This window comes from Ipomoea triloba, chromosome 15 (genome assembly GCF_003576645.1).
Source record: "Ipomoea triloba cultivar NCNSP0323 chromosome 15, ASM357664v1".
NCBI lineage: Eukaryota > Viridiplantae > Streptophyta > Magnoliopsida > Solanales > Convolvulaceae > Ipomoea > Ipomoea triloba.
This window is the reverse complement of record NC_044930.1, coordinates 14150144-14164202: the sequence shown is the minus strand read 5'-3', so window position 1 is coordinate 14164202 and position 14059 is coordinate 14150144. Positions and strand designations below refer to the sequence as shown.

General features: G+C 35.2%; 1 protein-coding gene across 1 annotated transcript; it reads right to left on the bottom strand.

The window, feature by feature from the left end:
* Positions 1–11974: 11974 nt before the first annotated feature.
* On the bottom strand, positions 11975–13846 carry LOC116006294 (transcription factor MYB61-like). The gene is made up of 3 exons (XM_031246609.1): positions 13523–13846; positions 13174–13303; positions 11975–13084 (listed from the first exon to the last, which is right to left on the bottom strand). Exons 1-3 carry the CDS (start codon positions 13653–13655, stop codon positions 12226–12228), a joined length of 1122 nt encoding a protein of 373 aa, XP_031102469.1. The 5' UTR covers positions 13656–13846; the 3' UTR covers positions 11975–12225.
* Positions 13847–14059: the final 213 nt, after the last annotated feature.

The following is a 14059-nucleotide window of genomic DNA, read 5'->3' as shown; positions in this document are numbered from 1 at the left end:
CTTACACAAATATCTTATGTTAAAAGAAACATAGCGTGAAGCCAATGACCTTGTAATCTAGTAGCACGAAGTGACTTTTCCAAATGTCAGGTCATGGGTTCAAGCTCATTGTGACAGAGAGTCAGTAGTACTCAAAAAAGAAAAAAAAAACAAGAAAAAAAAACATAGCAATGCGGTGTTTGGTAGAGAGGAATTGCAATTCCATAATACATAGGAAGAAAGTTTGGAGTATAAAGACCAAATTGCCCTACCTGATAAGTTACATCTTTACAATTACGAGGACGCTTTAATATTTATATTACTTATTCCCTTTCAATTCCCATATATAAAATTATATTTTTGTTTACCAAGCAATTGAATTTGAATTCCTACTTTTCATATTATTCAATTCATTTTTTTTGCAGAATTACAAATTCTGTTTCCCCTAATTCCATAGCTCCTTCCAACCAAACGGCATGTAAAGAATAAGAAAATAAAAAAGCAAAGCAACATGTAAATATTCTTAACCAAAAAGATATTAGATTGATTCAAGTAAGAAAATTTGAGTTGTTTAAATATGAGATCTGAAAGGGAAGAGTGGACGAGACTAGCCCAAACCTGAACTCGATTATTGGTGTAGTATGATTTTATTTTAGTTTTCTTTATATCTTATTTAATTTATTTTATTTCTTCAAAATTCAAAGCATCAACATCACCATGGGGTGTACGTTTCTATCAGTCAGAAGAGGGGACCTCCCCTTTCTGTTCCTCCTAAAAGTAGATAAAGGGTTTAGTACTCACAATGTATGTAGAACAGTGTTTTTTATATGCCATAAATTGCAACAATGCATATTCTTGGGCTTTCTTAGTCACCATGCCCTGACAGAGTGATGAGTTGGATATTCTATGATTTGTTTGTAGTATTCTAAGTTCAAATTAAAATATTTTTTACAAGAAGTTCTCAACCGACTGTTGACTCATTACTAATCTAATCTAAAAATCTAAATACATAATAAGTGTGAATGAAGCTTATCTCCTTTATTTATGTCCGTTTTTTCATTACGTTTTATTTATACATATGCTATAAAAGTTGTACTACATAATATTTTGGACAAATATATCCTTACCGTTATAACTTCCGTTATCTTTTCCACTATTGTTACCATGCACATGCATTAACCATATATTTTCTTATCTTTTGCAATAATAATAATAAAAATAATAATAATAATAATAATAATAATAATTCATACACATTATATATTAGAGTTATATGTTAGTTATTTTCTAAAATATAAATATCAAATTTATTAAAATGTTTTACATTATTATTATTATTAACAACAATTTAAATATCTAAAATATAAATAAATCTAAAATTTTAATATAAAGTACTAATTTTGGGCACATATTTTTTGCGCATTGCCCATAGAAAATACTAGTTATATATGATACGTGTAATGTGTTAACGTTATAGAATGACATTTTTGTGGTACCATTTGTAAGAAAATATTACACGCTAGGGTGCAATTGAACAACTATGTGTGTGTGTGTGTGTGTGTGTAGGGACACGCTCAGTATTTTTAAAAAGAAATTAATGTTTTTGATCCGTTATAATATCTGGACACTTGGACGGCTGCGATTGATTCTCAGTTCTCTCCTAGCTAGGCAGTTGGTTTTCAACTAATATATTACCTATATATATATATATATATATATATATATATATATATATATATATATATATATATCAAGGTTGCAAAAATCGCTAGGCGCCTGGGGGCGCCTAGTTTTTTTTTTTAAATTTAAAAAAAAATAAAAAAAATATTTTAAGTGTTAATAATTGTAAAGTGTTTAATATTGTAAGTCTTTACACTTTAATAGTTAAATAGTTAATACTTATTAAGTTATTAGTTATTATTTATTAATTATTAGTACATTACGTATTAGTTTAATTTAGTTAGTCGTATTATTTTATTAATTTATTACTTATTAGTTGTTACTTATTAGACTATTAGAGTATTAGTTAATACATTATAACATTAATAGTTTAAATGTTTAAGATTTAAAATTAAAAAAAAAAACGCACACACACACACAACCGGCCAGTGGGCAAGGCACCCAGTCGCGGAGGAGGCCGATTTCGGCCTTCCTCGACGTGGCCGGGCGCTGCATATATATATATATATATATATATATATATATATATACATATACACATATATATATACATATATGTATATATATATATATGTATATGTATATATGTATATATATATGTATATATATATATATATATACATATATATAAATATATATATATATGTTCAAATGTGGCTACGCCTTCCTGTGCGGTCGTTGCGATTCACACCACTCAATGTTAGAAAATGCACAACTCAATGTTAGAAAACGCATCACAATAAAAATACACAAAAACACCAAAAAACTCACCACACACCCAATATAATGCACCACAACTCCCCTTGTCCCTAATGGTGCATTTGCTAACACCGTGTGTTGTATATTTGCATACCTAGTGGTGCGTTTTTTGGTGATGCGTACCTAATGATACATATTTGTGTAGTGCATTTTCTAACATTGAGTGGTGTATATTTGTATACATAGTGGTGTAGCCGCACTGACCGCACGTTAAGGGGCGGCTACACGCCTACACCTAATTATGACTATATATGTATATATATATATATATATATATATATATATATATATATATATATATATATATATAGAGAGAGAGAGGGGGGGGGGAGGGAGGTTGGTTCACGTGAAAAGGAAGCCCCAGCTGAAAAATGGGGTAAGATCTTAGCCATAAATTAATCTTGATCGAATTGACAAAAAAACGTGTATTTTTTTATTTTGATTTAAATGATAATAAGAGGTTTTTATTTTTCTAATATCAATAAAATTTTTGTTGACCGCTTTCTACTCTTCGCGTAAGATCAAAGCTCTATTCTTATTTCTCTGTATCTAAATTTCAAGTGCATAAGTTTGCACCTTAAGTGGTTCATAATATTGCAAAACTTTGAAACTTCGAAGATGAAACTCCAGGTGCATAATTTTCCTTCTTAAGGTGCATAAATTTGCAATACTTTGAATGTACGAAGCTAAAACTCCTGGGGCATAATTTTGCTCCTTAAGGTGCATAAGTTTGCACATTAAGGTTCATAAATTTAAATCGTAAGGTGCACAGCTTTGAATCCTTGATTGCCTAACATTAAAACTTATGAATTACGACTTCCATGGCGTAGGTACATAACGTTTAATCTTAGGCAGCACAACTTTCCACTTTAAGGTGCATGAATTTAATGCGTAAGGTGCACAAATATAAATCCTTGATTACCGAATATTAAAAATTAGGAATTACTACTTCCACATTGTAGGTGCATAACTTTAAACCTTAAATATCACAGTTTTCCTCTTTACGGTGCATGAATTTAAAGCGTAAGGTGCACAACTTTGAATCCTTTATTGCGTAACATTAAAACTTAAGAATTACGACATCCACGCTGTAGGTGCATAATGTTGAACCTTAGGGAGCACAACTTTTCTCTTTAAGGTGCATGAATTTAAAGTGTAACGTGCACAACTTTGAATCTTTTATTGCTTAACATTAAAACTTATGAATTACGACTTCCACGCTGTAGGTGCGTAATGTTGAACCTTAGGGAGCACAACTTTCCACTTTAAGGTGCATGTATTTATAGCATAAGTTGCATAACTATGAATCCTTTATTGCCTAACATTAAAAATTAGGAATTACTACTTCCACGTTGAAGGTGTGTAACTTTAAAGCTAAGGGAGCATAAATTTGCACCTTAAGGTGCATAAATTTGTAAAAAGTTTGAAACTACGCAGATGAAACTCTAGGTGGATAATTTTTCTCCTTAGAGGTGCATAAATTTGCTTGAAATTGGTACGTGCATAGTTAATTCTTTCATGCCTAAGCTCTTAAACTTCTTCTTGCTTGTGAGTGATTAATTGATGTGTTGAAGATGCAAAGACAACATGGAGTAGTGGAGAAGATGTCATAGCTTTTTTTTTTTTTTTTTTTTACTTGCATACCCCTCACATAATAAACTGTGGATTAAAAATTGCAATCAATGGCTAAAATCAAGTGATGAGCGTTAGATGGCTTGTTGTGATTAATCTGGGAGAAGCTTGCATATGATCCCTAGTGTGTGTGTGTGTGTGTGTGTGTGTGTATATATATATATAACGTCAAGATCTAGTGCGACCAGGGCTTACTAGCGGGGATGCACCATTAGGTATGCAAAAACACCCCAATAGTGTTAGGAAATACACCAATGCCCCAATGCTCCACAAAAACGCAACACACATACACACACAAAAAAAATGCACCATACCTCCATCACACCTAATGGTGCTTTTCTGAACACTGTGTGGTGCATTTTGTGGTGCATTTGCGCATTTCATTGTGTTGCATTTCCTAACATTATTTGTGCGTTTTTGCATACCTAATGGTGCATCCGCAGTGGCCGCACATTAAGCCATGACCGCATTTGATCTGAATTTTCTCTCTCTCTCTCTCTCTCTCTCTCTCTATCTCTCTCTATGTATATATATATATATATATATATATATATATATGTATGTATGTATGTATGTATATGGGATAGTTCATGTGTGAATGAACTCCTAGGAGTAAAATAGGGTGAGATATGAGCAGTTGATATAATCAACGACCCTAAATGAAGGAATTTTTTTAAAAACGTGCTTCCTGAAGTTATCAGACACCTAAAGATTAAAATGTATGCACTCATTGGCTAAACTATATGAATGTATGCACTCATTGGCTAAACTATATGCACCTTACAGTGCAAAGATAACATTTTAAAGTTATGCAGTCAAGTGTCTAAACTTATAAACCTACCTTAATTAAGTTCTGAAGTTATGCATGCAACAAAAGAAAATAATGCACCCAAAGAAAAAACATAAATATTCACTAGAGGATAAACTATGAACTCGAAGAAGGAACATTATGCACCCAATGAAGGAAAACAATTCACCCAAAGAAAACAAAAACTGAACTTACAATAAATTACCATAAATGTCACTGCATTTTCTTTATTTATTTATTTATTTTTCTTCATTTTGGACGCTAGATCTGGACGAAGTAAATAGTTGAGATTTAACCCCATTTTTCACATAAGACATACTTCACATATGATCTCAAGTGTGTGTGTGTGTGTGTGTGTATATATATATATTTATTTATTTATTTTCATTTGAGAACATGCGAATTTCTTCGATGAATTGTGTAGAACATGGGAAAATTCTACACAAATGCACAATAACTAATTCGGGTCCTTGACTACTATATGAATGAACTGTGCATTCGTAAAGTAATTACCGACCATATATGTAGTAGTTTCGGTGCATTCATGTAGTAGATGCAGTGCATTCATGTAATAGTCACGGAGTTGGAGTAGTTATTGTGCATGAAGAACTTAGGGTGTGTTTGGTTCGCACATGGAAATCGGAATCGGTATGAGTATCAAATACTTGGAAAGAGTAATGGGTTTTGGTGAAAATATTTTGCATCTTTGGTAGTAGGGTGGAATGTGAATGATTATTTAATTGTTGGGGAAGAAATGAGGAATGTAAATGAAACCCTTATTTAATAAGTGTATGGGGTTTTCAATTAATAGGGTATTCCAAACTCATAGTAGTATTCTAAAAACTTGTCAACCTAACAATAACAATCACTTTGATACCCATACCTTATACCAAAACCTGTCAACAAAACACACCCTTACTGTGTATTACTGAAGAAGTCATGTTAAGAGATGTTCTCACCTGAACAGGACCCTTTGTACATATATATATATATATATATATATATGCTCAAATGTGGTCACGCCTTCCCGTGCGGTTTACACCACTAGTGTTAACAAAATACACCACTAGTGATAGGAAATGCACAACAATGAAAATGCACAAAAACACCCACATAACTCCCCTTTCCCTAATTGTGCATTTCTGAACACTGTGTAGTGTATATTTTCATACCTAGTGGTGTGTTTTTTGGTGATGCATACCTAATGGTGCATATTTGTGTTGTGTATTTCCTAAGATTGAGTGGTGTATTTTGTTAACACTAGTGGTGTAAACCGCACTGACCGCACGGGAAGGCGTGGCCACACTTGAACTCTACTATATATATATATATATATATATATATATATATATATATATATATGATAGCTCTATTTATAAACACTTTTTTTACCTCCTATTTTATCTATTTTTGTGAGATAAGTGTTAATATTTGAGTGAGATTTATTACTCGTTTGTATGTTTTTGTGTTTATAGGTCAAATTCTCCACAGCGAATAGCAAAGGAAGCATATTGGGGTGCATTGGATCAATTTTGGTAGCATAGGATCCCACTCAAGGAAAGATAGGAGCAGCGGAGCGCAAAACGGAGCAAGGAGCAAGCTGGAAGAAACGAAACGGGCACCCACACGGGCTGTGTAGGTGTCCGTGCGTGCCCAACTAAATTTCTGAGCCGGGTCACCAACATGACCACCTACACGGCCCGTGTAGGTGGCCGTTTCAATCTATACTGTTCTGTATTATGCATTTTTGTGAAGCCTCGAACCCTAGCTAGCTTAGACTTGTTCTCTCTCATTCTTAAAGCCATTGTTAGCTTAGAATAGTATAGATTAAACTTAGATACACATTTTAGGCTTTATTTTGCGGATTTGGAGTGGATTCCACCAACCTCTTCATCTACATTTAATAGAGAAGTTTTCGTTTCCTTTCTTTTTCTCTTCTTTACATTTATTATATTGCTATGTTTATGATTTCCTTATTTAGATTTCAGCACATGTTTTCTAATATGTGTAATAGCGCATGTTTATAATCTGACATGAGGCACATTGTGGTGCATTTTATACGTAGAATGATGCGTTTTATTACGTATGTTAATGCATTTTAAGTGAATAAGTGCATTTGGTTATAATGTGAAATAGTGTGTTTAATCTGTCCTCTGGTGCATTTTAGTACGTAGAATGATGTGTATTTTAATACATATATATTGAGCGTTGATTTGCTGGCTTGCTGTAATTTAATGGCTGCAAAATAGCCGCACGGTCACACCTAAGGAGCAGACCGCATCTGAACTCTACTATATATATATATATATATATATATATAACATTTAATTAAACCTTCCTCTCAAGCCAATTAATAAGGATAATGATGGTAGGCATAGGACTTGTCTACGTACTGTTCATGAATTGAAGTCCATTTCACTTCTCCTCTTGACTAATAGATGTGGGGTTTAATTTGTCCTCCTGTTCTAAGTGGAACGTTAGTACTATTCATCGAATGTAGTTTCAACTTTCAAGTTTAATTTCAAAGTCTTTTTTATTTTTTCATTTTTATTTTTTATTTTTGTAGTGGTACATAAATCGAAGGCAGACAGCTATTATATATTGTCTTGATCACGCTTTTAGCTCCAAGGGGAGTAAGAAATGACTTAAAGACTGTCAAAAAGTTGAAACCATCTCCATCGCCAGGGGACATAGATAGACACCCATTTTAAAGAAATGGTTCATTCCATCTTTCATCAGATTTATTTCTTAATAAAAATATGTCAATTTAGGCTTTATTTTAATTAAAGTTAAATAGCTATATAATTTAAGTATGAACAACGCTACATTTTCCTAGCAATTTTACTTTTTAAAATTCATCTCTTTTATATGTAATACATGATTGGTTCTTTTTAATGGGTGTGAAATTAACTAATTTACGGATATCAAATTAATATAAAAATTTGTATTACTAAATCAAGAGGTGAACATTACGAGATAAAATTAAGAGAAGAAAATTTCATTTTTTTTCTTTATGTATTTAACCATTTTAATGTAAATTTAATTAGGAAAACGTGTCAAATATCACTGAACTTATCGTTTTTGTGCAATTATGTTATTGAACTTAAAAAGTGTGCAATTTAACTATCAAACAAGTAAAATATGTGCAATTAGAACATTTTTCTAATTTTTAAAAATTCAATTGAGTTAAAAACATTTCAATATTGACTCCCAACTAGTATGGTAGAGGAAAATGCAACTCTTAATACATACATGTAAGTAATATAATCGGATTTTACCAGAAAATTTTTTAAAAAATGTTCCAATTGCACAAATTTTGCTTGTTTGATGTTCCAGTGACCCAATTGCACAAAAGCAAGAAGTTTAGTGGTCTATTTGACACTTTTTCCATGTAATTATTTATTGAAACATAGACTAAGGTTCAATCAACAGTGAGATTATAATAGTTGAAGCTAAGGGAGGATCCAGAGGGGGGGGATGTCGGGGGAGGGAGATGGGGGCAGTTGCCCTCCTCTCCCACCCCACCCTATTATATATAGTAGATGTTTTAATTAGAAGTAGATAATATATTATAATTATTCTCGAGGATATATGAAGCAAGTGTTTGCTGGTCAAGGAGTGTTCCGAGAGATGCCATTGAACATCCTCTAGAGTTCTGAGGGATGAGAGCGATATATTGTATTGAATAGTGATCAAACCTTTACAGAGTCTGGGAAAGAGTATATATATACATAAGAGAGGTATAGAGAGAATAGACTACTGAATCACAACATGACTCTAATACATAGAGTCATAATACTCCCCCTCAAGCACAGGGAAGACTAGCAACTTGTAGCTTGTCTCTATGAAAAACAAACCGAGGTCCAAGAAGCGGTTTGGTGAAGATGTCTGCCAACTGATCCTTAGTGGAAATAAAGTGCACCTGAATATCCCCTACAACAACTTTTTCACGAACAAAGTGGTAATCAATCTTCACATGCTTTGTGCGAGCATGAAAAATGGGATTGTCACACATACATATATGTAGCCCCAAGGTTGTCACACCACAGCTTAGGAACAGAGACACCAGTAATAGAAAGCTCACGGAGAAGCGAAACAACCCATGTAACCTCAGCGCACACATCAGCTAGGGCCTTGTAAAGCCACTCGTAGACTTGCGATCCTCCGGGCAACCAGCCCGGTCAGAATCAGAGAACGCATGCAACTTCCTAAAAGAAGAAGACCGAACACGTAGACCAAAGGAGACAGTGCCTTTAACATACCTCAGGATTCGTTTGAGCTGCTCCCAGTGATGAACCGTAGGGGCATGCATGTGCTGACAGAGCAGGTTCACCGCAAAGGAAAGGTCAAGGCGTGTAACAGTAAGGTATTTCAAAGCCCCAGCAAGACTCCTGTAGCTGGTAGGATCATCATACGGATCGGCCTAGACAACAACAGACTTGGTCAACGAAATAGGAGTGGCCAAGGGCTTGCAATCAGGCATACCTGCACGCTTGAGAATATCAACCATGTAACGCTGCTGAGACAACAATAACCCATCGCCACACTTGACAGTCTCAATACCAAGGAAAAAACCAGGCTCACCAAGGTCCCAAATCTTAAAAACAGTCGACAACTTCAACAACAAGGACGAGACAAAGGTCTGATCACTACCCATAACAAGGATATCATCAACATAGACCAAGACAAACATAAAAGCATATCCCACATAATAATGAAAAAGAGACACATAAGTCTTAGAAGTACCAAATCCCACAGAAAGTAGAAAGTTATGCAAACGAGTAAACCAGGCCCGAGGCGCCTGCTTCAGACCATATAAAGAGCGCTTCAATAAACACACATGATCAGGATTTTGAGAGTCAGTATAACCAGGAGGCTGAGTCATGTAAACAGTCTCAGACAAATGACCATTCAGAAACTCATTATGCACATCTAGCTGCCGAATAACCCAACAAGAAGACACAGCCAGAGAAAAAAGTAACCTGACTGTAGTGGGTTTGACCACCGGACTGAATGTATCGAAGAAGTCCTGCCCAAAAACCTTATTAAACCCCTTGGCCACCAACCGAGCCTTGTATCTCTCAATCGAGCCATCCACCTTGCCTTTGGTCTGAAAAACCCACTTACAACCAACAACATTCATCTCAGGAGCGTGGAGAACCAAACACCAAGTCTGATTATGGAGTAGCGCATTGAACTCCACGTGTTTCCTGCGAATAGCAAGTAGGATCAGTGAGACGCAAACCAGCAGTCAGGGCAGCCGGAGGTGCCTGAGAACGGCTCCTAGAAGCCATAACATGAGTCCGAGTGGTTAATTTAACAGATTTGCCACGCGGTGTTCCACGAGGCCGAGCAACTACCACCTCATCACCCACGCCAACCACCGAAGGAGCTGTAGAACAGGGGCGAAGAACAGACTCAGCCCAAGGCAGAGAGGGAAGCGCAGAAGACACCTGTACTGCAGACTGAGCAAAAGGAAACTTAGATTCATCAAAACGAACATGCCTGCACACATAAACCTTATTAGTCACCAAGTCCATACATCTGTACCCCCAGAAAGAATTTGGATAACCTAAGAAGACACACAGAGACGACCGAAAAGACATTTTATGATGATTATAGGGACGTAAATGTGGATAACAACATGACTCTGATACATAGAGTCCTAATATGAGGTAACCCCTCATTTTGGATAAAAAAAAAACATTATTATACATAAAAGTTATCTAAATTTTAAGTAGCTTAGTTGGTTATATGTATTTTACTACTTTGAGAGACATAAGCATTTTAATTGTGCCTCATCTAATTCAAATTATTCTAGAAATACATAGAGTTGATATAATTTAAATAAAAAGTATTTATGAATATTATATTAATAGAGATGGTTTGCAATTTACTCAAACCATTTTATATCATATCATAAATATTTTTTGTCGCGTTATGAATTTTTTAAGTTTTCGTCCCTACTTAACGGTATTTCTAGATTTGCCTTTGATTTAAGCTATAAGTATGTGATAATAAAATTGAAATGTAACTTTAAGATTGACATATTCTCTTAGACATTTACCCTCCCATTAATTTTTTTAAAAAGAAAACTATAATCATCGTGGGGGACCGCTTCGGCGCTTCCATAGCAATTTCGCCATGAATAACATACTTCACTTTCTACTCCAATTTCTGTTCCTTGTTCTACTCCTCCTTACATGACAAACTTTAATTCATTAAAAAAATATGAGTCACAATTTTTATTACTTTTTTTCTCCCTCCAATAAAATAAGGTATATATGACAGGGGTTTAGTTCACTAGTTCGTTAGACAGTATTTGGGGGAAGAGACTAAAATTCGAACCTCGCTAGGGGCAATGTGGAGATTATGCCTAAAGTGGACACATCCTTTGTGTGCATTGACATTTGACCATGTCTGCTGAACCATTGAGTCAACGTTATTTACATCCTCCAAATGTCCTGTCGAGCATGGATGTGGGGCCCTTGGTATTGGGAACTCAATATTTTTAGAAAAGATATGTGACCGGAGTTTTACACTTTTACCCCTCGGAATCCATTTATCATTTTGCTTTCCTCAAATTGTGATTAAACAATGAAGCACTTCAAATAGCTCATCAGCTCACTCCACCGCACCCTAAATCTAACCTCAAACTTGAGGGCATGAGATCTGCTCCCGAACATAAGCACAATCCTAAAAGACCAGGGAAAGCAGAGTCCAATAAACTGATGAAGGGGTACTTTGTACCATTGAACCTAGCTAGTGTTTAATCCTAGTTTAGTTACACTGTGAATGTGAATTCTATATATATAATTTAGTTTAACGGTAGTTCAGATCAGTCATTTTCCTAGAGTTTGAAAAGGTGGAAAATAGTGAAAGTGATAGGTACTAGCAGAACACAAGTTTTCAAAAAGCAATCAGAAGAATTTCGGAAATCCCCAAAAGATAGATATATAGCCCTTAGCCCTTAGAGAAGGTCCCTTTCTTCAAAGGCTTGAATAGTGAAAGCTATAAAAAAAGAGAGAGAGAGAGAGAGAGCTGAGCCTAAGGGTTGTTAATTAACAAACTGTAAAAGCAACAAAACTTTCTTGAATGATCCTTTGAAAGACAGAATTACAAGCCTTAAAATGAATTGACCAAAGACATGATAAAAACATACACAAAAAGGATGATTGATTAAACAAAAGAAAAAAGAAAAAAGAAAAAAAAGACTTAAATGTTCTATCAAGAAGAATATCATATCCATCCAAGTATCTGAAACATGAACTTCAATTTGTATTAGACCTATTTACAGATTAAGAATAGGAACTCTATAGCACACTCATCATCATCATGTTGGAATCCCTTTTTCGATAAAATTAAACTTAAGAAAACTGTCCAAATGCAGCATGAAGTCTCTGAAAATTCTTACTATTATTATACATGGCCTGGTTTTGCAGCCAAGTAGTAGTAGCAGTAGCAGTAGCAGCAGAAGTAGTAGTCGGAATCAATGGAGATCCGCCTTGTGTTGCGAACTGCGTTTCGGGTTTCCCTTGGGCGTATAAATCTTGATGATTGGGAGGAGGAGGAGGTTGTAGATAGAATGGTGCCTGGAGATATTCTGACCATTTGGTCTCATCAAGATCAGCACTTTGTTTCTCTGGTTTTCCACCACAGTGATGATGATGGTCTGTGGCGGGCCCCCAAGGAAATGATGCATTATTGTTTTCAAAGAAAGAAGAGTTGGTTTCCATGGGGAGAACAACATTTGACTTGGGATTCAAGAAGAGGCTGCTGTTACTAGGATACTGCATAGGAAATGATGATCCTATGTTGTTGTTGAAGAAAGAGAGGTAGCCTGATAAATCAGGTGTCTTGTTGAGGAAGAACTCATGGGTGGGTGGTGTGTTTGAGCTCATAGGATTGCTGCAGACCACATTATTGTCGATCATCGGATAACTGTCCATCATAACTGTCAGGGAAGGTACCTGATTGTTGTTGTTGTTGTTGTTACAGCTCTCAGCTTCAACAAAGTTGAGCTCACTTGACCCTTCTGACAACGTTAGTTTCTCGTTATTGTTGGTTAAGGATGCTAATTTCTCTTCATTCTCAACCTCGGACAGTGGCTTGTGTGTGTTTGGGTCGATCCCTTTCTGCCTCAGCTTCTTCTTGATTGATGAGTTCCAGAGGTTCTTGATTTCGTTGTCCGTTCTCCCGGGCAGTCTGGCTGCGATTTGAGACCACCTAATCACCCGGCCACACACCAAAAAGCTAATTAAAATTAAAATAATAAACAAAATAACAATAATTATTCACATTAATTCTATTCTTACTTGTTGCCCAAAACTGCATGGAGTTCAATTATCAAATTCTCTTCCTCCTGTGAAAATGTGCCTCTTTTCAAATCAGGCCTCAGGTAATTTATCCACCTCAACCTGCAACTCTTCCCACACCTTTGCAGACCTGTGAAAAAAGTGGCTATTAGGTTAGATCTCAGTGTTGAGTTTTTTAGTTATCTGGTTGTCATATCCTTTTTAAAGCCAATTGGTGGTAAGTAGGTGAACATTAACCATTTAACCACGTCTTAAGCCACAGAATCGACGAATGGACGGGCCAAGATATTATTATTACTAGTATTGTTATTTTTCTTTGCTAGTAAACAAAAATAAAAATATTAATTACCTGCTAGTTTTGGGACTGAGCTCCAGCAGCCATGGCCATATGTAGTAATATGCTTTATGAGCTTCTCATCTTCCTCAGGAGACCAAAGGCCTTTCCTCAGCTTCTGCTTGTAACAACAAGAATGCCTCCCCATGTTTGCTTAAATTAATTAACTGCAATAATGTTTGCAGCTGACAGCAATCAAGAACAAAACAGAAAATTTTGTCAGGAAACAAATAAAATTGTTTATGTTCTTGTAACGTTGTACAAGCTAAGTTGTGTTCTTGTCAACGCCGGGAAGAGAATGATTCTCTCTTGTAGGATGGAACAAAGAGAGATGATGTAATTAAGGAGGGGGGGGGGGGGGGGATATATGGGTTGTGGAAAATGAAAGGCTAAACTGGAAGGAATCGAACTGATATAGAGTTGAGGATGGGAGCCCTATAGAGGAGGTCGTATTCAGCGGATAATTCCAATTTTATTTTATTTTTATTTTAATATTTTGTATAATAAAAATGGATAAAGAATTGTTGTATTTTTTGGATGAGTTTTTTAGTA